The sequence below is a fragment of the Bubalus kerabau genome, chromosome 17, assembly GCF_029407905.1.
Source record: "Bubalus kerabau isolate K-KA32 ecotype Philippines breed swamp buffalo chromosome 17, PCC_UOA_SB_1v2, whole genome shotgun sequence".
Classification (NCBI taxonomy): Eukaryota; Metazoa; Chordata; class Mammalia; order Artiodactyla; family Bovidae; genus Bubalus; species Bubalus kerabau.
In genome coordinates, this window is record NC_073640.1 from 32,457,462 (window position 1) to 32,482,572 (window position 25,111).

At 37.1% G+C, this 25,111-nt stretch overlaps 1 protein-coding gene across 2 annotated transcripts in view; it reads right to left on the bottom strand.

Moving 5' to 3' along the window:
• Positions 1-1,833: 1,833 nt before the first annotated feature.
• The window catches only part of CDH8 (cadherin 8), a 401,377-nt gene continuing 378,099 nt past the window's right edge, over positions 1,834-25,111 (bottom strand). For both annotated transcript variants that reach the window (XM_055552030.1, XM_055552031.1), the window contains exons 12-13: positions 5,282-5,533; positions 1,834-3,857 (exon numbers count right to left, since the gene is read on the bottom strand). In XM_055552030.1, coding sequence (XP_055408005.1) covers positions 3,364-3,857; positions 5,282-5,533 — 746 coding nt within the window. In that variant the 3' untranslated portion in view covers positions 1,834-3,363. The remainder of the gene's footprint in view (positions 3,858-5,281; positions 5,534-25,111) is intronic.

A 25,111-nucleotide genomic window follows, 5' to 3' on the forward strand; every position in this document is an offset into this window, starting at 1 on the left:
TATGGTTTTTCCTGTGGTCATGTATGGATGTGACAGTTGGACTGTGAAGCAGGCTGAGCGCCGAAGAATTGATGCTTTTGAACTGTGGTGTTGGAGAAGACTCTTGAGAGTCCCTTGGACTGCAAGGAGATCCAACCAGTCCATTCTGAAGGAGGTCAGCCCTGGGATTTCTTTGGAAGGAATGATGCTAAAGCTGAAACTCCAGTACTTTGGCCACCTCATGTGAAGAGTTGACTCATTGGAAAAGACTCTGATGCTGGGAGGAATTGGGGGCAGGAGGAGAAGGGGACGACAGAGGATGAGATGGCTGGATGGCATCACTGACTCGATGGATGTGAGTCTGAGTGAACTCTGGGAGTTAGTGATGGACAGGGAGGCCTGGCGTGCTGCGATTCATGGGGTCGCAAAGAGTTGAACACGACTGAGCGACTGATCTGATCTGATACCAAATAATATCTCCTGCTCATGAAAATCACCCTATAAAGATTATCTTATTTACTGGCAAGTTCTGAGGATATGGATATTATATTCCTGAAAAATAGTGTAATTTTTGTTATACACGTTTATATGCCTGTAACCTATGTCATTTCACTGAAAAGTACTCTAGAACTGAGTCTAGTATGCAAGAGATAACTGAAGTAGTAATTTAGTCCACACATTGGAATAGAATGTGTGACATCATCAGAATATTAATTTTGGTTACTACTACAACTAACTATTAATGATCTACATTTACCAGGTATTTGTTTTAGTCATTGTGCCAAGTTCTAATGTATATGAAAGTCACTTTAGGTCATCATTTTAACCTCAAGAAAAAGAGTTCAATAGTCAAAGTGATAAGTATTAAAGATAAACTATTCTCAGGCAAAGAAACTCAGTAAGGGGTCAGTTAAGTTGCTGAGCACTGGGAGGTTGTAAATTCTAAGTGTAATATTTAAACATTTTTGTTGATCAGTCATATCCAACTCTTTGCAACCCCATGGAATGTAGCCTGAGAGGCTTCTCTGTCCGTGCGATTCTCCAGGGAAGAATACTGGAGTGGGTTGCCATGCCCTCCTCCAGGGGATCTTCCCAAGCCAGGGATGGAACCCAGGTTTCCCATATTGCAGGTGGATTCTTTACCGTTTGAACCACCAGGGAAACCCTATTTAAACATTTTAAATCCATGTAGTAAATCCAGAATTTGGTGCCTTTGGATTTCCAGCTAAAGCCCTGCTTCTCTCAGGCAACCCCAAGCCAATGACTGAGGTGGCAGGGGAACTGGAGGCTGTTTTTACCCGATGAGAGATTCCTCTCACGGGACCCCCTCAGAACTCCCTATTTGTCTGACAAAAGTTTGTCAGGTCTGCATTGCAGTCTAAGGTTCTCTTGCCAAATCCTGCTTCCTAATCTCCTCACTTTGACGTTTTAAAATCTGTATCCTTGTCTGAAAAAGTTCCCTGCACAATCCTGTTTCCTTTCTTTTACCTTTTACTCCTAACCCCGCTTTAGCATTTGTTTCCAGGAGGACCCCAACTAGCAGAGCTGAACTAGCCTTACCATATACCATGTTCCTGCCCATGTTCCTTTAATGGCCCTGTTGTTATCTTCCTGTGTGATCATCACCAAGCCATTTCTCATCTCTGGTTCTTTATCATAAAGACGCTTAAAATAAAAAGTGATCCACGGGATGGTTTTGTTGAACATTCTAGAATTCTAGTTAGAGTTGATGACTCTGTTAGTCAATTTCCATCTGATTGGAAAAAAAAAAAAGTGATGACAACAAAGGTATTTATAAAAATATATTTCACAAAGTAGGAAACAATACAGGAGTTTCTCTGAATACAATACATGGAGTAAATAAACAATATTGCGTTAAAGCAAAGTAGAAAATTAAAATGATCTGCATGTAGTACTTGAGTTTTATCATACATTTTCTACTCCTAAATGGCAGGTTTGCATTACAAATTGAATATGCTCATATTTTCTAGTGCAGTTCTGTTTTGGAGTCTAATACGTTCTGTGCATCATCATGAAGATCAGGGAGAGAAGTGCTAAAAACAGAAGCAGTAAAATTATGTACAAATCAGTTCCTGCTCTAAAACAGTGGAATCAACTTGAAGCATGTTTATTGGGCAGGGCGTTATGTAGATATCTAAAAGTCTAGAGTTTAAATATTCACATGAATCAATATACTTTTAGATGTTTGTGCTTGTTGTAAAAACACCAAATACTAGGATTATGAACAAAATAGAAAACAGTCCAAAAGTTTCTCTGGGAAAATGCTGCTCCTGCCATCACCAGTCACAATAACATTTTCTACTCTAAAGAGACTATTAGCTTTCCTTTGATAATATTGCCTGCCATACTCAGCTCATCAAAATGTACATGTATTAAACATTCATTGTATATATATTTATATAAAACAATCTAAAGGATTATTAATGGATATAATTTAGTTTTTTTTTTCATATAGTCCCTTAATCTATAAATTACCAACCTTAATAAATAAAAGCATTAATGGACATCAATAAAATATTTATTTTGAGGATTAAACAAATAAATTCACGCGCTAGCAGTAAAACCATCTGCCTCTTATGTAGTCCACTGTGTGACACAGTTTCTCTTTGTCCTTGTGGGAGAAGGTTAACTGGAGGGAAAGAGTAATCCTGGTTCCAGAGAACAGGCCCATTTGAATGAGATTTCTCTCCTCCCACCACTGAGCTGGCAGTCCCCACCCTGGAATGGATTACAAACATGAATATTTTAAGGCTCGACACAATATTTAAAGATGCTATTCCGTCTCTGATGAGTGGGGCCAACAATTATGTACAATGTGTGGTCAGCGTACCGTATAATCTAGGAGGCCTCCCAAAACTCCAAAAAGTCAGAATGTACAGCAGACCAAGTATTGCTTTATCATTAGTGGCAGGATCCTTACAGGCGAAGGGGAAAAAACCATTTGCATTTATAAAAATCCTCGCAGAAGACACATATCAGCAGCAAATTTCTTGCAGGTCCATTTTTCTAAGAAAGCACCTTTTTAATTTTGATTTTTTCCTCTTTATATGCCATTCCTCTAAGGAGGAGCCAGGATCCCAAACTTTGTCTCTGGTGGTCAGGTAAATATCAAATATCCAAAGACTTCTAGACACTCCACATACTTTAATTCACACTCCACAAGATTTATAACCTCCTAACATATACTTTTTAATTTTTATTATTAACTTTTTGGTTCAACAGTAAAATGTAGTTGAGTTTATAGATGATTGGTGCTAAACTTGCCTCTAAAACAAATAGCCACATTGGTTGTATCTAAGGGGAGTGACCCTAGAATATTACAGAATGCTCAGTTCCCTTTGATTTATTTATAATAATCCACTGTCAAGTTTCTTTGTCACTTTCACCAACAGAGTAGAGTTCGCCCAGTCTCTTAAAGCGGGGACCCCAGTCACTGAGGTAGTCAAAATTCTGGTCCGAGTCTGAGGTGGTGGACTCCAAGGAGCTGAGGGAGCCGGCCACAGACCCTCGGCCTTCATAGCCATAAATCTGAATGGAGTCATATGGTGGGGCTGTGGGATCGTTATCTGCCTCATGTAGCCGCACGTTTATAAATTCATCCACATCAACACCGTTCGGAACTGGCGCAAGCCCTTGCCTTGGCATAAACTGCAAATCTGGTTTAATATCTTTACGGGGTAAAAATCCATTAATTCCATCTGGGTTTTGTAAAGTTGCAATGTCAAAAGCCTCTGTGTCTTCTTCGCCTCCTCCTTCGTCATCATAACGAATGATGTTTTCTCTCACGTCTTCATCATCTTTGATAATGAGTGGCTCGTTTTTGTGTCGCCGCAGAGTTACAAACAGCACCACGATGACTGTAGGAAAAACACAAAATAACAATTAGCCAGACAGACATATAATTTCACAAGTAACACATTGTGTATTTTGAGCAAGGGGCATTATTTAAAAACTTATGAACATGTAACTTTCATGCATTCATTTGGGAATTAAGTGAAACACCTTTCTGATGTATGGGCACTGAATTTTGAGTGAATATTATTCTAGGTTGCTTCTATTTATTGAATGGTGATGAAGAAGCTGGGTTAAAATAACAAGTTTGCATCTATTCATGGTGAAGGGTACATTTAATACCACTGGGAGCTCTGGAGTGAATGATGCAAAATGGGAAACAGCACAGAGAGCATGAGTAACTTGCTGTGTGTCTTGAGCAGGTCATTCAATACTTTTTGACTCCGTGCCTCTCTTCTATAAAGAAAAAGGAGCTGAATAGACTATATTGAGTATGTTTTGTGTTTTTCTAATAAGTTCTTCAAGACTGTTTCCAATAAAATAATGTTCATTCACAGACAAAGTGGTATATTAAGGTGAATGTCAGCTTTGAATGGGCAACTTCTTCTCTTGTGTGAAAGTGCTAGCTTTCCTCTACCTGGTAAAGTAGAACTAAAGGTGAGGAAAGGGAGAGGAATACATTAAAAGAAAAAAAACAAAAACAAAAAACTAGCCAGATCAGCCAAATCAAACTTGGGCTAATGACATTAAATATGGAAGGAAATGATGCTCAATACATGATACTGGGTGAGCAGAACTGATATAACCAGGAAGGTAGTAACTGACATAACCTTTTTCCAAGGGCAGGATAAGATGTATGAATAACTTTCCTTTTGTGTCCTCTTACTGTCTAATCTCATTTTTATAATTGAATTCTTTAGCAGAAAAGTTACAAAAACATTTTCTTAATTTGCAGTCTTCATCTTAATTTTATTTTAGTATCAAGAAAAGTATCTGAGAAACAATGCAATTTTGAGGAAAAGGTATTTTTTGTTTGCTTTTATCTTATCTCACCAAATTTTGTGATTGGATGGATTCAGCAACCCAACCCATACACTATTTAGATAAAAGAGTATTTTGGACATATGAGAGCCCCCTCTTGAAGTAAACTGGTGTGCATCGGAACTCTGCAGGTCTTTTTATATAACAGTTGCTGTTGTAACCACATAAAGGTCCATCCCCACTCCCACCACAATTATTCATAGTTTATCTTTTCACGGGTGATGGAATTGAAAAAGGCAATGAACATTTCTCTACAACTGGACATTTACTATTACAATCCTTTTTTTCCTTCTTGGTGACCTTAAAGCTTGGAGAAGTAGAAAAGAGTTTTTCTTCCAAAGAATATTGACTAGGATTTTCTAGGTCGAGTTAGGGTTTTCTGTCCTTATTTACAGTCCTTTATGAACCGGAAAAATGGTGACCACTAGGCTATGAAGAAAGTGCATACCTAGCAGCAAAATGATGCATGCTAATATGGCGATTAAGGCGCCCATACTGAGTCCAATCGGAAGTACATAAGCTTCAGCATTACAAGACTGGACAACGCCATCACTGCTACAGCCACAGACCCGGATGGTCAGGGTGCTAGTGCTGCTCAGAGGAGGATTCCCACTGTCACTGATTATGATCGGTAAGAGATAGACTTCTTGCTTCTGGCGGTTGAATCCATTATGCTTTGCCAAAATGCTGAGGGAATTATCTGGAAAAATGAAAATTAAAATAGTTTGCATCATTTCAAAACGGCTGCCCGAACAACACTTGTTTTTCTCGTTCATAAATCCTCTGCAATCCTCATGACAATCCCAACTTCACTGAACCACTCATGAACTCTTCTTCTTCCCTATTCCCATTTTCCCAATTGGCATGGACCATACACACCCTTACAGGTTCAATGACAATGGCCTCAGGATAAACTAATGGAGTTTTAGCCTCACCTTGTAAATGCAAAGGATTTCTCTTGCAAAAATCATCTTCAAGTGTCCTTTTATAGAACACAAATTACCCAAAGTCCCCATAAATAAATTTAATGTTCTTTATCCAGACAATGAAAACTAGACTATAAATTTCCCCACATTTTGAAAGCCATATTTGAAAAGCTTTGTGTTACAAGATAGACTTTATGACCGTATGGCATACAAAACAATACACTTGATTCCCACAGGTACCTATTCATATAAAAAGGGTTATTTATGCTCTACAGCATTTACATTAAGATACACAAAAGTCCAATTTACTGCCAATTGGAGGAGATATGCCACATATTTTAAAATTCTGTAGGGAAGACCTGTAGTGGTTACACAAATAAGAATTAAATGAGAAGTCATAGGAGCAGGTGATCCATTTTTCATGTATAAATTATATGGAAATGTATACTGTTTATCTGGAGCAACACTTAAGGACACTTAAGGGCATACTTCAGTTCAAAGTAGAACTGACTAGTGAGAAGTGATTGGTCCCATGGTAGCCCTATGAATCTCAAAATTTTACTCCCAAAATGAATTTCACCCCCAACTTTCTGTTGTCATTCATCCCTATGTCATGAACTGTAGCTATATATGTATATGTGTGTGTGTATATATATATATATACACACATATATATATATATATATGTCTTTTCTCATTTCATTTAATGAAAGACAGAGGGCTATTCAGATGGGAACACTGATTATTTCATACTGATATTCAAGCCAAAAGCAAATAAACGTAACTTTGATTAATGTGTGCAGTACTATTTGGGCAAAATGATTATTTCAGTGGGATTTTTTTCAAATATTGACAAGTTTGCAGACCCCAGAACATTTGTCTGTCTCATTGTTGCATTTTAAGGCAGACATTCCAAACCATTGTTGTACAGTTCCTGGTCATGGATGTCCCAGTGATTTCTAGAATATTCAAATACATGAACAGATATTCCACTCAAATGATTTTTATGTAAATGTGTTAAATCTTCTGTACCATATAGTACAGTGTGCTGTGCTATGCTGTGTTTAGTTGTTCAGGTGTGTCTGACTCTGCAACCGCATGGACTATAGCCCACCAGGCTCCTCTGTCCATGGGGATTCTCCAGGCAAGATTATTGCAGTGGGTTGCCATGCCCTCCTCCGGGGATTGAACCCAGGTCTCCTGCATTGCAGGCGGATTTTTTACCATCTGAGCCACCAGGGAAGCCAATACCAAAATTCAAAAAATGTGACAGACATTCCTTAAAATAAATGTATAAATTATATTTGTCTTTGCTTTGTTTAAGATATATGCAGACCTACAGTGTCGTGATAGTAAGCAGTTAGAGAGAAAAAAAACTCTGAGTTAACATTTTTTTTTCTAAGTTATTTCTGATTGTGTCTCATTATTTAGTAATTTGAAAAGTGAAAAGAGGTCTCTAGTGGAAGTAAGCAGTGATATTTCAAATGATCTAGTAATCTTTATTTCCATGACAGAAGGAAATGCCAGTAAGCTAAAAGCAGGAGAACATTATCTCAAAACAGATACCAAATATATAGCTGTGTGTGTTATATTTCCAGAAAGTGTGAGACAAGTTTGAGTACAGTTAATTAGTACAAGGAATATTTGTGGATGATTTCATATACCATAGTTCAAAACAGAAGATGGGAATTGTTCTTCAAGATGCAATTAATAAAATTACAATGGAGGCTTTTGTCTTTTTGTGGTTAACATTATTTATATGAAAAACTATCTTTGCATAGTCTCTCTTTAAACAATCTATAATGATAATTTAGAAACTGCAGCAGGAGTATTACTCATTGCAGAACAAAGCTATCTCCTTTATTACTTAGAAAAGCATTGATGAGTCTTAGACCTAACTCATTTTTTTCTTTTACTATTCCTGGTATCTGCATATGTTGCTCTCTTTCTATATAAAGAAAATTATTGATTAAGTAAAGGAAGTTCATGGGTCATTTATGATAACTTTCACCTGCTACCTCCAGGGAAAGTCAATTGCCTATTTGCCTATTAATATTTTTACCATATTTTCAGTTGGTATTTACATTTATTATTAATTATTTTATTAAGTCAAAATGAATTGTCATTATTTCACACCCCCAAAAACCCACTGAATATTAGCAGTTTCACATACTTCAAATTCGGGTATTGGAAATACATATTTCTTTTAAATTGCATGTTGCAAATATGTTCAATAAAGTTCTGCTTTATTTATTGAAAACATATAATGCCTTTTCATTTTATTAAAATTTTAATCTCAATGTAGTCAATTTTATCAGTCTCTTTAATGATTAGTAATTTAGCCTTATTTTTTAAATTATTATTACGTAAAAATTACTTTTCTTAATATTGCCTTTCACATTTAAACAATTGTATGGTATCAATATTTTTCTGTACTGATCATTGATTTTCCCAAGGTTAATTGTGGAGTAATTTATCTCTTACCCACTGACATTCAATTCTCAGTTCTCACAAATCAAAATTTTGTATATCTTCATCCTTTTAGGCTCTCTATTATGTTCCAGTGCTCTGTTTTTCTAATCTTGTGTCAATATTATGCTTTCTATGTATGAAAAATTTATAATAAATCATGATGTTTGTTTTTCCCATTATGTTCTTCTTTAGGAATATTTCAGTCATTCTTGCTCATTTGCTAATCTCTGACAAATGCAGAACAGATTACCAAGTTCCATGAACATTCCTGTAAGAGTTTTACTTGCAATTATATTAAGATGTAAATACATTAAGAGAATTGACAACTTTAGTCTTCTATGTCAAGACTGTGGTTTTTTTATTTAATATATGTTAAAATGTTTTTATTTTAGCTGTGAGAGATTTTCACATATTTCATTACACTTAGTATTTTATATATATATATAGTTGCTTTAGTACTTATTACCTTTTTAATATTATATTTTCATCTCATTGTTGCTAGTGTATAAAACATAACTTTTATATGTTGGATTTAATTTCAGTCACCCTTTAAGACTTTTTTTTTTTTTTTTTTACTTATAAGAATATATCTCAACACAGAGATACATATGAGGAGCATGATAATGTGGGGAATTCCACAGTGGAACTGGAATTACAGTTTATAAAATTTATAAAATAAAATTTAAGCAAACTAACATCTCTGGAAATAGTTCTGGAGAAGGGCACCAAACAGAGAAACATTTATTCAGGAAGCATAGTAGAGCCTGGTAGGAATGACTTGAGTATGGTGTTCCAACCGAGCCTGGTAGCTAGCTTCTTCACCCCTTCTCTCAGCTCTGCGAGGTGGAAACTGTACTCCAAATTGATCCAGCCAAGAGCACAGAGCTTCCTCCCTGCCACAGCTAGCCGTTGAAGGGCAGTTCTCACCCTGCTCCTAGCTACCTCTTAATGGACTAGATTCTGAGTCGGTGTGGACAAAGCAGGGCTCCTTTCTTCCTTGCTGCCCCTGCTTGCGCAGCAGAGGCTCTACCTTGGCAAGACGTCACGGGGAGTACAGGGCTTCAGTTGTGCTTGCCCTGAATTATGACAGTGGCTTTGCACTGGGAGAGCCAAGCCCAAAAGACTTGAGGCTACTGTACCCTCATGTCAAGTGCCCAGCTCCTAAAGCAGAGGTGTCACTCAGAGAAAAACAGCATAGTCTCCAACTCAGCTTCAAAGCCTCTGGCTCAATGTTTTGCCTCAGTTGAGAAGTAGAGAACCTAGAAACTAGAAAAGAGCTGGAGAGGAGCCAGCCTGGGTCAGAACAATTCTGACACACTAGGGAAATACCCTCCTGAAGGAGCCCACATTTGGTTGGGTTAGGGATTTAGATGATTTCTGAATTAAGACCAATGCAGAAAGCATCTGGCATCTAGTGAAGTTTAACAACGTGGGTGTAGTCAAGGAAAGAGACAACTCTGCCAAAACCACTGCCATTGCTGGGGACTGTGGGCAAAGCCAAGGCTGGGATCCCCTGAGGTGAAACTTCAGAGGCTTAACGTTGCAGAGGGAAAACAGACCTCACCAAAATAATCCAGCCAGTTACTAAACAAATAAATGGACAAAGTACAAAAACATCCCTTGGCTGAAGGATCAATATCCAGAGTTACTATAATATATTCTCTAAAAATGTCCAGTTTTCAACAAAAGATTATAAGACATTCAAAGAAACAAGAAAGCATGACCCATAAACGGGATAGGGATGGGAGGTAGGAAGCAGGTGGGAGCAGGTTTGCTCCATGAGAGCAAGCAAAAATCAAGTTAAACAAAGACTTCTAAGAAACCATTGTAAATGTGTTCAATGAGCTACCGTAAACCATTAAAGAACGATGGAGGCATGATGACAATCACATATCGTAGAGAATATAAATAAAGAGATAGACATTATTTTTTAAAAAGAACTTAATGGAAGCTATGGAGTTGAAAAGTACAGTAACTAAATGAAAAATTACAATAGCTAAACTGTAAATCTGAATTGGCAAAAGAAAGCATTAGTGAACTTGGAGATAGATCAATAGAAATTTTGCAAACTGAACTATATAGGGAAAAAAAGAAAAATGAATAGACCCCTAGAAATATATGGGACAAAATTAAGTGCACCAATATACCTGCAATGAAAATACTAGGAGACAAAGAAAGGAAAAGAAAAAATACGACGGAAAAACTTCAAAACTTTTTGGAAACATTAGTTTCCACATTGAGAAACCAACAAAAATCAAGGTAAACACAAAGACACTCACAAAGAGACAGAAAAAAATACTGAAACTAAAAGACAAGAAGAATATTCTGAAAGCAAGAGAAAGTTGACTCATCACTTCCAAGGGAACCTCAATAAGATTAACAACTGAATTTTTATAGAACAGTGGACCCAAGAAGAAAGAAGGCTAGCACATTTAAAATGCTCAAATCAAAAACTTTCAACCTAGAATCATATATTCAGCAAAACTGTCTTTCAAAACGAATGAAATAGAGATATTCCCAGATAAACAAAAAATTGAGGGAATTTGTCACCAGAAGACATGTCTTAAAAGAAACAACAAAGGAAGTTCTTCAGACTGAAAGCAAATAACAAATAACCCCAGATGGTAATTCAACTCCACACTAAAAGAACATCAGGAGAAGTAATTATGTAGTTATAGAAGACAGTATAAATGCATAGTTTTTCTCTTTTCTTAACTTTTAAAAAGCAACTGTATAAAACTGTGCATACATAACATATTGCTGAGCAATATGATAGTAACTAAGATTTCAAAAGTAATGATTTGGTATCCCAATATTATACTTTCAGTAATGGATAAAACAACTGCTGCTACTGCTAAGTTGCTTCAGTCGTGTCCGGCTCTGTGCAACCCCATAGACAGCAGCCCACCAGGCTCCCCCGTCCCTGGGATTCAAGAACACTGGAGTGGGTTGCCATTTCCTTCCCCAATGCATGCAAGTGAAAAGTGAAAGTGAAATCTCTCAGTCGTGTCCAACTCTTAGCGACCCCATGGACTGCAGCCTACCAGGCTCCTCCATCCATAGGATTTTCCAGGCAAGGATAAAAGAACTAGTCAGAAGTAAATAAGCAATAGAAGATTTGAACAACAGTATGAATCCACTACACCTAACATATTAATAGAATACTCCACCCCAAAACAACAGAATATTCTTCTTAAGTACACATGGAGCATTCTGCATTATGTATCATAGGCTAGGCCATAAAATGAACCCCCATAAATTTAAAAGGATATAAATAATACAAAATGCATTCTTTGACCATAATGGAATGAAATTAGATATCAATAATAGAAAATAATTGGAGGAAACTCACAAATATATGGAAATTAAACAATGTATTCCTCAATAACCAATGACTTAATAAAGAGATCAAAAGGAAAATTTTAAAAAAATATCAGACAACATAAGTGAAAATGCAGTCAATCAAAATTTAATGGATGTAGCTATAGCAGTGCTTAGAGGGATACTTACAGGGTTAAGGCCTATATGAATTTTCTCCTATCTTACTATACTAACAAGAATCTCAAATACAATTTTTAATATAAGAAATTATGGTACACACCTGTACCTTGATATTAAAAAAAGAGAAAATAGCTTTAGACTTTCAGCATTAAGATAACTGAAGGTGCTTATTTGAAGATACTGTTTATAAAAGTGTATTCTAGTTTGTTTTCAATTTAATTTTTTCTTTCATTTATTTGCTTCACAACGATGTAAAGCAGAAAAGTAGTCATATCAAGGACTTAGCTGTTCACTACCTCTAAACTTGGCTTCAGTTATTATGTTATTTAAAAACCTTCATTATAATCCTTCATAGATAGATGCATTTCCATTTTATATCATCTTGTTGTCTTGGAAACTTAACCTGCTCTATTCTATGGCTTCTTATCTGAATTATATTTACTGCACTTTTTTTCTTTTTGAGCACAACACATGTAAGAGGATAATACCTTGATAATGACTTATCAGAGAAAACACAGACATTTTATAAAACTGGAAAATATATGAAACAAAAAAGATGAAATGATCGCTGCAAGTCCATAGACACATAACTAATGATGTTTTTTAAATTACATCTCTTGAAGGTGAGTATATAGTTACAGAGTTTGACAAATATAGAACAATATTGTGCCAAGATTTATTGAAGAAGAAAGTAGGCTCTTAAATTCTCTAGTGTGGACTAATATCCAGCTGGATAGGTTAGTATCCAGCTGCTACCCATCTACTGCAGTTGTGTTGCCTTGAGATAGAAACATAAAAACCTTATCACCTAGTTCGCTGATACTCTCAATAGGTGGAATATTCCCTAGTATTTTTCTCAGCTAGGGATTTTCTTGTTTCCTCATCCTTTTATGATGTTTTGCTTATGAGCCTTATACCAAGGAAGATGAGTGACTCCATTTTCAGAACCTTGCTTCATACTCCACACCCATTTGTTTCTGTTTATGACCAACTATTGAAGGAAAGATCATGAAAGGGTGTTAAGGTGGACTAATAGTAGCAGGCATACTTAAAATGACAATATGCCTAAGTAGTGGTATAGTTGGGCTCCTTTCTCCTTGACTGAGTGATACAAGGGACACACTAAATAAAGGACGGACCAGGTAAACAGTAGGTGCATAGACTTGCTTGCTTTCAGATAGCCCATTGCAATTGTGCCATTATGTATGAAATTTCTTTCAGATTTTGACAACAGAATAATTTTGAATACAAATAGCTACTTGAGGACTTCCTGGTGTCCAGTGGTTAGGACTCTGTGCTCCCAAGGCAGGGGGCCCAGGTTCAATCCCTGGTCGGGGAAAGAGATCCCACATGCTGCAACTAAGACCTGGCACAGACAAATAAACAAATAAATACGTTTTTTTAAAGTTACTTATATTCTTAGTTTTGCCAAGGTGTTATTCCAGAACACTTGTTATAATTTTACTGGAAATTGCTAGAAGCTGTAACAAAGGCAGCCATCTTAAAATTAAGTTCTTAGAAGTTTTGTGTAATAGTTTTGACTTTATAGAGACAAATAGATAATATTCATTTGTGTATTATCTTGCTAGACTCTAAGCTCCTTGAGGGAGACTAACTAGCCTTTGTCACAGCTCTCCTCTCAGTCCCCAGCACGGAACTTGGCACAGAACAAAGATGCTTATAACAACATTAGTCACATTGTTTAACCTACATTTATTTGGTCTTGTCTCTCTTCTTTCTTTCTTTGTTCTAGCCCTCTTTTCTGAGTTAAGCATCTTCTGTCTTCAGGGCTTTTGTACGTGCTATTTTTTTTTTTATGCCTGATAATCTCTCTATTCCTCCTTAGCCCTAATTTGAATTATTAATATTTAGGCAATCTTTATGTCTGTGCTTAAATATCACTTCTTTAGGAAAAATTTCCTTTACTAGTCATCCCCAATCTCCCCAGATAAATTAGTTATATAGTCTTCTAAAAACCTTTTCAATATTATCAAAACACTCATCACAAAAAATGTTGTCATAATGGGTATATGATAGACCACTGGGGATACAGAAATGAACTAGAGAACTTCCAAGTAACAAATAACAAATTTAAGATGCATAATGAATACTCAGCAAATATTTGCTGAATAAATGAATAAGCAAGTAATCATTAGCCATATTTTGTGGGACTCATATTTATTTCCATTTATGTTATTTTGTCATAGAGGATTATATTATGGTTCAAATAAATCAGTGAGAAGGTTCAGTTTCAGGCTATTGGAAAGAATATATAGCCAGGGTCTTATATGGAAATTTAAGAGAAATATTGATGGTTTCCAAGTCTTTCCCTGGACCTGCCTCATATCCTGTAACATGAACAATAAACTGAGGATGCTTATATTCAAGTAGAGAAGACTCAGGGAGGAAGAAACATTGCTGTAAAATATCTGAAACACCATCATTTAAAGAGGTATACACCAGAGTTCTGTTTTACTGAGTTGAAATTGGATGACTTAGTCCTACATTCAGGAAAGGGCTCCTAATCCAAGTAAGTATCTTCTCTGGTTTCTAGAGAGAATTTCCTCTTGATTCTTGATATTCGGTCTTTGAATCATTTGGAAATGGAAATCAAATGACCTTTCTTCAAATGTACATTAGTACCCTTATAAGAAAAATTTCCTTTAGTAACTGAGTTAATAAATGTTTGTTATAGTCTGAACTTGTGTGGCTCAAGAATTCATATGTTGAAACCCTGACTCTACCCTCCACACCCGCACCATTGTGGCTGTCTTCAGGGATGGAGTTTTTAAGGAAGTTCACTTCAGTTCAGTTTGGTTCAGTCACTCAGTTGTGTCCGATTCTTTGCAACACAAGGACTCCAGCACGCCAGGCTTCCCTGTCCATCACCAACTCCTAGACTTTATTCAAACTCATGTCCATCGAGTCAGTGATGCCATCCAAGCATCTCATCCTCTGTCATCCCCTTCTCCTCCTTTAATTTTTCCCAGCATCAGGGTCTTTTCAAATGAGTCAGCTCTTTGCATCAGGTGGCCAAAATATTGGAGTTTCAGCTTCAGCATCAGTTCTTCCAAGGAATATCCAGGACTGATTTCCTTTAGGATGGACTGGTTGGATCTCCTTGCAGTCCAAAGGACTTTCAAGAGTCTTCTCCAAGACCACAGTTCAAAAGCATCAATTCTTCAGCACTCAGCTTTCTTCACAGTCCAACTTTCACATCCGTACATGACCACTGGAAAAACCATAGCCTTGACTAGACAGACCTTTGTTGGCAAAGTAATGTCTCTGCTTTTCAATAGGCTATCTAGGTTGGTCATAACTTTCCTTCCAAGGAGTAAGCATTTTTCATTTCATGGCTGCAGTCACCATCTGCAGTGATTTTGGAGCCCAAAAATATAAGGTCTGACACTGTTTCCACTGTTTCCCCATCTATTTCCCATGAAGTGATGGGGCCAGATGCCATGATTTTTGTTTTCTGAATGTTGAGCTTTAAGCCAACTTTTTCACTCTCTTCTTTCACTTTCATCAAGAGGCTCTTTTTGTTCTTCAGTTTCTGCCATAAGGGTGGTGTCATCTGCATATCTGAGGTTATTGATATTTCTCCCGGCAATCTTGATTCCAGCTTGTGCTTCCTCCAGCCCAGCATTTCTCATATGTACTCTGCATATAAGTTAAATAAGCAGGGTGACAATATACAGCCTTGACGTACTCCTTTTCCTATTTGGAACCAGTCTGTTGTTCCATGTCCAGTTCAAACTGTTGCTTCGTGACCTGCATACATATTTCTCAAGAGGCAGGTCAGGTGGTCGGGTATTCCCATCTCTTTCAGAATTTTCCAAAGTTCCTTGTGATCCACACAGTCAAAGGTGTTGGCATAGTCCATAAAGCAGAAGTAGATGTTTTTCTAGAACTCTCTGGCTTTTCAATGATGCAATGGATGTTGGCAATTTGATCTCTGGTTCCTCTGCCTTTTCTAAAAGAAGCTTGAACATCTGGAAGTTCACAGTTCATGTATTTCTGAAACCTGGCTTGGAAAATTTTGAGCATTACTTTACTAGCATGTGAGATGAAGGAAGTAATTAAGGTTAAAGAAGTTTATAAGAGTGGGTCCTGATCCTGTAGGATGGTGTCTACAGAATATAGAGATGTCAGAGAGCTCTTTCTCTATCCATGACGAAACAAAGAAAAGGTCATGAGAATGTATAGGGAGATGGTGACCATCTATAACCAGTTTAAAAAAAAAGGGTTCAGGATGAATCCTATCTTGCTTACACTTTGATCTTGGACTTCCTATCCTCTGGGACTGTAAGAAAACTGTGTTGTTGAAGACACCAGTCTGAAGTATTTTGCTGTAGCAGGCTTGCTGCTGCTGCTGCTGCTACTGCATAAGTCGCTTCAGTCGTGTCCGATTCTGTGCGACCCTATAGATGGCCTCCCATCAGGCTCCCTCATCCCTGGGATTCTCCAGGCAAGAACACGAGTGGGTTGCCATTTCCTTCTCCAATGCATGAAAGTGCAAAGTGAAAGTGAAGTTGCTCAGTCGTGTCCAATTCTTAGCGACCTCATTGACTGGCTACCTAGATAATGCTATAGTCACTTATTAGTTCTATATACATATTCCTTCCTTTCTTCCTCTTTCCTCCTTCCCTCCTCCCTCCCTCCCTTCATTTTCTTTGTATTTTAATAAAACAATAGTGGCCATTATTATTGTTTATATTATTTAAATATCTCATTTCTCTCTACATTGTCTTTTTCTTCAGATAAGTTAAAGCCGGCAAACCTAAATTCTCTATTTGTTTCAGGGTAGTTTATCTGTTATAGTTGCCCTGATGCAGAAAGTTTACTTTGGTCTAGGTCCCCTTTATTTGAAATCATAGAATTATAGCTATTGTTCATCCTGTTACATACAAGCCTAAGCAACAAGGAGCCAGAGTTAATGAAGGCACTTGCCAGACAAATGTTTATGACAAAGGAATAGATGAAAAGAAGATCAGTAGATATTATGCCTTTTTGAGAAATGTTTCCTGTCATTTTACTTGCAAATTTAATTCAGTTTTTCTTGATCAAATCAAATGGAATGGAAATGGCAAGAAGGCCAAAACCAAGGGAAAATGGTGCTCTGCTCAGTAGGTATGGACAAGAGATTTAATTAAGTTCTTAGCACTGTGTTTTGTCTGTTTATTTCTAAAAACCTAGCAAAGCAATAGATACCAAATCCATTGGTTTCAACATAGTAGATATATGCCTATATAGTGTATAATATCTAGGAATATGATGCATAGATCATAGCATTTCCACTGCATTTATGTATTTTTACTTCAAACACTAAGTTTGGTTGGAAACAATCAGACTGTAATAAATTGATAAAAATTAAGACTCTGTGAAGCCAGTCTCCTCCAGTACCTTTATAATTTTCTACATACCAATATACCACGTGTGCCACATGCAACTGGATATTCTGAGTCACCTAATTAGATCATTGGTCATTCTTTCCCCCCCGCCTTTTTTTTTTTCTCATTAGATCATTCACCATGCCACCTGATGTCAATAATCTCAATGTTTATATGAATGTTGCATGCTCAGTTGCTCAGTTGTGTCTGAATGTTGATTCATTTCCAAATCTCCTGTGTGTGTGTTAAGTCGCTTCAGTCATGTCTGACTGTTTGTGGCCACATGGACTGTAGCCTGCCAGGCTCCTCTGTCTGTGGGATTTTCCACGTAAGAATACTGGAGTGGGATGCCATTTCCCTCTCCATCCAAATCTCCTAATATTTGATAATAAAGTATATATATCTAACCATAAAATATTGACCAAGGTTAACTTTGACTTTAGAAAAACTATCACTGAATTCTTTTAGAAGTTCCTAGACTAATTCCAAAGGTAATGTTTAGTTAACATTTTGCAATTACATATATAAAAAATTAGCACTTTTTTTTAACAGAAAAAACACCCACTTATTCCTCTATAACCATGCACTACAATTCTATAAATATTTGCAAAATTAACATCTGGCAGATGAAATGTACAGAGGATGGGCTATGATTTTCACTTTACAAAAGTTAGGATTTGTTAAAGCAATCTATGAAATGTAAGCATATTCCAAAATTCTTTAAGAAGTTACATACACTGTTTGGGGCGGGGGCGGTGGTGGCTGTGCTGGGTCTTCATTGCTGCGTGGGCTTTTCTCTAGTTGTGGCAAGAGTGGGTTACTCTCTTGTTATGAGGAAGGGGTTCAGTAGTTACGGTACATGGACTCTAGAGCACAGGCTCGAGAGTTGTGGCTGGGGCTTAGTTGCTCTGTGGCATGTGGATCAGAGATTGAACACCTGTCTCCCGCACTGACAGGCGAGTTCTTTACGCTAAGCCACCAGGGAAGCCCTGCATATACTGTTTCTAAATGGATAATATAAAAGGAAATTTTTTCTTAGACGTCTGAAGATGGTGTCTAGGATAGTGGTCTGAATGGTGACCTCCAAGGAGACACATTTATGTCCTTTTCCTCGGAATTTCTAAATGTTACCCTACTTGAAAAAGGATCTTTGCAGATGCAATCAAGTTAGCAATCTTAAAATGAAGAGTTTATCTGGGATTACCCAATGGGTCCTAAATCCAATAACATGTATCTTTATAAGAAAGTTTGTTAACATGTGTCCTTATAAGAGTAAGTCAGAGGGAGACTTAACACAGAGAAGAGGAAGAGAGAATGTGACCACAGAGGCAGATGTGGACATGTGGCCACAACCATGGAATGCCTGCAGTGAGTAGAAGCTGAGGAGAATGAATTCTCCTCTAGAGTCTCTAAAGAGACTGTGATGCTGCTAACACCTTGATATCAGATTTCTGGTTCCTACACTGGGAAAGAATGCATCGTTGCTTTAAGCTTCTCAGTTTGTGATTATTTGTTATGGCAGCCCTAGGAAACTAATATAATCAATAAGTCTCATTAACTATTATTGACAGAGGCAAGGAAGGCATTCTTATGTCCATTAAACAAATGATAAACAAGTTTTTTGAATAATAGAATCATTTACTCAAGGTTTCTCAGCTGACTGTTAAGAATTACTACCAAGTCCAATGTATTTCTACACTTCCTCTATCATCTTAGCAAAAGTCCCCTAAAGAAGGAAGTAGAAATGGGCTCTAAGAAGGTTATATTAAAGCTCAAGGATAAGATAAAGAGAAAGTGTGCCAAGGGCAGTTTTTCCAATCCATGACACCTTTATCAGAGACAAGGGGAAAATTAAGTGGTCAAGGCCACAGGTAGGCAGGAATATAGTATTTTACAGCATCAAAAAGTTTTCAGTACAACACTTTATGGGCTTTCCTGGTAGCTCAAATGGTAAAGAATCTACCTGCAATGCAGGAGACCCAAGTTTGATCCCTGAGTCAGGAAGATTACTTGGAGAAGGAAATGGCTACTCACTCCAGTATTCTTGCCTGGAAAATTCCACAGACAGAGGAGCCTGGCGAGCTGCAGTCCATGGGATCTCAGAGTCGGACATGACTGAGTGACAACACTATATAGATCTAAATCCTGTATCTTGAGAGTCAACATAACATAGCGCGGCATTATAGGACCTTGAATTAATTAAGAAATAATCACTTTTGGTGCTGGAGAGGAATGCAAATATCTCAGAGTCCAAGTTCCATGCTAGAGACAATCACATAGCCCAAAGTCCTCTGAGTTTGATTTTTCTCCTACACCTTATTTGCATTCTTGCTCTTATTCAAAATGTTCCATGTACCTCATGCAGGTCCCTTAGTGCTAAGAGGAAAGGCAAATTTATCTCACTCTAGGCATTAGGAAATGAGAGATGAAGATTAATATTACCTTCATTTTATCTGAGGAATACCAGCATTAACTAACCCACAAAAGTAAAAAAACTATACCAAAACCCAATTTCTATTTTGTTTGAATGAAAACTTTAAAGCTTTTATAAATATCAACAGATCTGGAAAATAATATTTCTCATTTACTTGGATTTATGCAGAATTGAAAAATGTAATAATATTTTTTAAAGTATACATCTACTTAGGGAAGAAACAAAAACAAATTAAGAAATAGCAAGGCACTTAGTGGAGCTGTGACCTTTTCAGAAATCAACCTAACAGTGGTTAAAAATCCAGACAATAGCATTGTCAGGAGAATGATTTTTCCACCACATCTTGATTGAATAGTTATCTCTAAATATTTAAGAAACTGAGAGATTAATTCATTTTGCACTGGAGCTAATAAATTTGTGCTCATTAACACACTAAATATATAGGGTAGTTGGACCAGGAAGTAAGATGGCTTTAACATAGCAGTTAAAGTGAAGCATGCATTTTGTATAAGATACTGAAATCATTACACCTAGTGACTGGAGAGATGAGGATATAAAAGAAAGGAAGTACCAAAAGTAGTTTGTATTTTAAATCACCTGCTTTGATTTGAAGGAGTTTAAGCAATGACACCCCACTCCAGTACTGTTGCCTGGAAAATCCCATGGATGGAGGAGCCTGGTAGGCTGCAGTCCATGGGGTCGCTAAGAGTCAGACACAACTGAGCGACTTCACTTTCACTTTCCACTTTCATGCATTGGAGAAGGAAATGGCAACCCACTCCAGTGTTCTTGCCTGGAGAATCCCATGGACGGAGAAGCCTGGTAGGCTGCAGTCCATGGTGTCGCACAGAGTCGGACAAGACTGAAGCAACTTAGCAGCAAGCATTCCTAGATAGCATATTGAAAAGCAGAGACATTACTTTGCCAATAAAGGTCTGTTTAGTCAAGGCTATGGTTTTTCCAGTGGTCATGTATGGATGAGAGAGTTGGACTATAAAGAAAGCTGAGCACCGAAAAATTGATGCTTTTGAACTGTGGTGTTGGAGAAGACTCTTGTGAGTCCCTTGGACTGCAAGGAGATCCAACCAGCCCTGGGTGTTCTTTGGAAGGAATGATGCTAAAGCTGAAACTCCAGTACTTTGGCCACCTCATGCGAAGAGTTAACTCATTGGAAAAGACTCTGATGCTGGGAGGGATTGGGGGCAGGAGGAGAAGGGGACAACAGAGGATGAGATGGCTGGATGGCATCACCGACTCAATGGATGTGAGTTTGAGTGAACTCCAGGAGTTGGTGATGGACAGGGAGGCCTGCCGTGCTGCGATTCAGGGGGTCGCAAAGAGTCAGACACAACTGAGCGATTGAACAACTGAACTGAACTGAAGCATTCCTAGAAATTGTCACTTTGTTAGATACCATCATTTCCTTGAAGATTTTGAATTTGCACATATGAAAATAAGACATAAAGTGAAAGTCACTGAAAATGGTACAAATCCATTTTCCTTTGCCATCACCCATGCCTCCATCTTGAAGTCTTTCAAATCCACACTGACACATTCAGTTCATTCTGTCCTCAGTTATTCAGTTCCTATTGTATCCAAGACATCGCTGTGGGAGGAAAGTCTTCTTGGGCACATATTCACCCAGCATGCTGCGATGCAGTCAGGGGTGATGGTTCTGTCTCACCAGCTGGAGGATCCTTGAATGCAGAGATTTTGTCTAAAGTGAATATCTCCTGTTGTCTACCACATGTGTCACATATGGCAGTCTCCATGGTAAGATTTTAATGAATCTTTGTTGAATGAATAAATGGATAGGTTTGTTGTTGTTATTGTTGTTTATGATTGCTGATCTCAAGGAACATATAACTCGGAGGGGAGAGAAAATAGAATGTTAATAGCAAGTTAAAATGTGAGTCAGCTGATGGTCATTCTCTAACCTTGATCCCTGTCCTTTGATCTCGCTCCTATATCCCGTGTGGTCCTCTATGCCATCTGTGGTTGTTGTTGTTTAGTTGCTAAGTCATGTCCGAATCTTTTGTGATCCTATGGACTGTATAGCCCACTAGGCTCATCTGTCCATGGGATTTTCCAGGCAATAGTACTGGAGTGGATTGCCATTTCCTTCTCCAGGGGATCTTCCCAACCCAGGGATTGAACCCGTGTCTCCTGCATTGCCATCTGTACCTTTCATCATAGACAAAAATGAGAGAGGCTTTAAGGAAAGAGTAGAATATGAACTGGGTTGGGAGGCAAGGGCTGGTTTGTTAAATGGCAGAAGTACAGAGGACAACATCGCCTCTTGTCCCTATAATTACCATTTTTCTGTTCCATAGCATTCTGTTCTCAAGCTTTTTTTCTAACTTCTTCGTGATTTTGTTTGAATCTCCTTCACTTACCTGATTTCAGACAATATTTATTGTATTGGTACCTGATTTACCAGATAATATTTATCTAAAATATTAGCCCTATGCCTCCTCTGCTTACCTACTGGGTACATCCACTTGGATGGTCATTATCACAAATTCAGTCTATCAATTGTGGAACTAATAACATGCAATGCCCATTCTTCTCCATTTCCAAAAATCTGTTTCTTGATCACATTTCTCATATCAGTTTTGTGGCTATGTAATTTTATATACATCTTCCCTCTTGTATCCGATAACTTCACATCTTCCTCTGTTAATGTGGGGGAAGTTCTGATTCACTAATCAGCTGAAAACTGATAATTTCCTTTATGAAGGAAGCAACAGGAACAAACAGAATCCTGAGGATTCTTGGCATATCTAATTCAGAGATGTAATGGAGATTTGATTATAAAGTAAATGTAAAGCAAATATAGTGGCTTTAGTTTGTTGAACAAATACTAACAGTCATTAGTGAATATGAGTAAGTCAGGGTGTTACAAGAGACCCAGAATGCAAAGCAGTACTTTGAAAGTCCAAGAGATACCCAGTCCTACATAAATAGAATGCAACGAGAGGATCATATGTCACTAATGTTACATATATTATTACATTAATTTTGAAAGTAAAGTGTCTATTATATACTAGATTCTGATATATTTCGTTCATCTTAACATTCTAAATTCAAGCCTTTTCATTTATTTATTTTTGATATGGATGATTTTTAAATTATTTATTGAGTTTGTTACAATACTGTCTCTGTTTTATGTTTCTCTTTCTTGGCCTTGTGGCATGTGGGCTCTTATCTCCCCAACCAGGGATCAAACCTGTTCCCCCTGCAATGGAAGGTAAAGTCTTAACGACTGGAGTGCTAGGAAAGTCCCAAACCTTTTTAATGATCTGAGCAAATATTCACACAAACAGAAGCCAACTGAAAAATTCAGATACAAATAGATAGCTGGGCATGTTAAAAATGCATATTCTTGGATTTTACTGTAAATGAACTGAATGAGAATTTCTGGGGCTAGGCCCTGGACATCTGCATTTCAAACAAATTTGTTTGCATAAAAATCTCCTGAGATGCCTGAGAGCCATTCTACTCTGTTCCTCCCTTAGGTGTGAGCAGTGGTTAATGGCTTGGCCAAACCTTCAGAGGCTCCACTGGGGAAGCTATTATGCTCGGTTCTGTAATCCAGCAGGGGCAGCGGCTGATAGCAACTTTCCTGCATAATTCCTTCTTTTCTGGTTTAGTGGTAAAATAGCTGCTAAAAAAGAAGGGAAATGATGCAAGAAAATGTGGCATCCTAGAGTGAGCTGAAGTCCAGTGTTTGTCGTTGAATCATTTTAAAGTTTAATAAGTTATATCAAAATAGCTTGGCTAAACATATATCTTTGGGCAGAAGTCTTAATATACAGTGAAGGCAAGAGGATGGAAGGCAGTTATGTAGATAAAATTATCATGCAAGTAGTGGTCACATTATCATTCCTCCCAGGTTGCTGAGAATGGCACGTGCTTTTGAATCTTAAAATCCACGTTCTTTACAGTCTTGGAAATAGTACTGTTTTGATCATACAAAAATGACTTTACATTAAAGGTCAAACTGATTTGCTTTTCCTCAAATTCACCCACATATTAACAGGTTAAAATACAGATGGCGAGAGCAGAAATAAAATGATCGAAGAAAAAGATACCTGTGTAGGTCACCCTTATGATTGAAATAGGAATCACATCAAACTCATTCAAACTCTTTTTATTGAAAATGTAATCTGATAAAATTCCCTATTGTTATACACTGTGGAGAAATCTGAATACATTTTCAAGTCATGCATGATTTCATTTTAATACTTTCTTTTCAAATAAAAGGAATTTTTGATGAGTCTTTTAAAATATTCTCAAGATGATATTTGATTTTCTAAGCTTACCACCCCCACTGACAATAAATGTATGGTATTTCCTGAGAGTGAGCAGTGATATAGAAATCCCCACCATTGGATTCTCCAATTTTGGAATCTTAAGGGGAATGCTTAACAAATAAAGAGACTTACAAGGGAATTTGTTCTCTTTTTAACACTCAAATTCCTGAAAAGTTTATATTAGGTGCAATTTCTTTAAGATGTGTATTTCAGAATGTTGTATTAATGTTTGGGCTCTGGAATCATTTCCTAATTGTGTTTCCATCCTAATTTTATTTTTTACCTGATTGCATTTTTAAATAATTTCCCCAAAGTCATAGCAGGTACTCTTATTGTGCCCAAACTGCTAATTAAGGGACTGAGGGTCAGGAGGTGTTTGAGGAGTGAATGTGAATTTTCATGTAAAGTACATTTTCAAGTTCTGAAGTGTGCAGTGTTTAATGAAACTTAAAACAATAGTCATTATTATTCATATACGTAAGATTATCACTTTAGCTTTGAAATAAAGCAAAGCATGCAATCTTTTAAGAATATTTGGATTTTATACTTTCATACTTTCCAATGAATTTCTATTTGAAAGCATCAAAGGTAAAATACAAACTAAATTATAAAGTAAAATATAAGGTAAAAAAAGGAGAAAATATGTGTTAAGTAGAGTATGACTCTACTTAAAAGTGTTTACTGTAGGTCAATTTTTTGTCAATAAAGATGACTTTTTAAAATCTAACATTTAATTTAAAACATCTGCTGTCTCTAGTCTTGGTTTTGCTTCCATCTTTGGAAGACAGCCCTCCAAAAGTAGGATATAATTGTCTTTTGTCTCTAACATTTTACTCTCTTTCTGTCAAGTATTTGCTGTATGTAATTCTGTCCATGGAACACAGGAATCAAAGAAAAGGCCATAATCTTGCAGGGCTAATATAGGTATAATTTGTAGCTGATGCCCTAAGAAAGGAAGACAGAAATTGCTAGTACTTTTACTTACTGGGATTTTTCATATGTTCTTCATTCTCCCACTGGGAACCTCAACTTTTTTTTTTTTTTTTTTTTAACCTCCAACTTTAACTCATCTGATGCAAAAAAAAAAGAACTTTCCCTAAAAAATCTCCAGCTCAGCTCTTCGGTTTATCTTATTTGGGTCCCTCAGTCTTTCTATGACTAAGTTTTTTGTTTTTTGTTTTTTGTTTTTAAGATGATCCCACATTTGGTTGCCCTGTTATGCCAATTAGAAACTGGTAC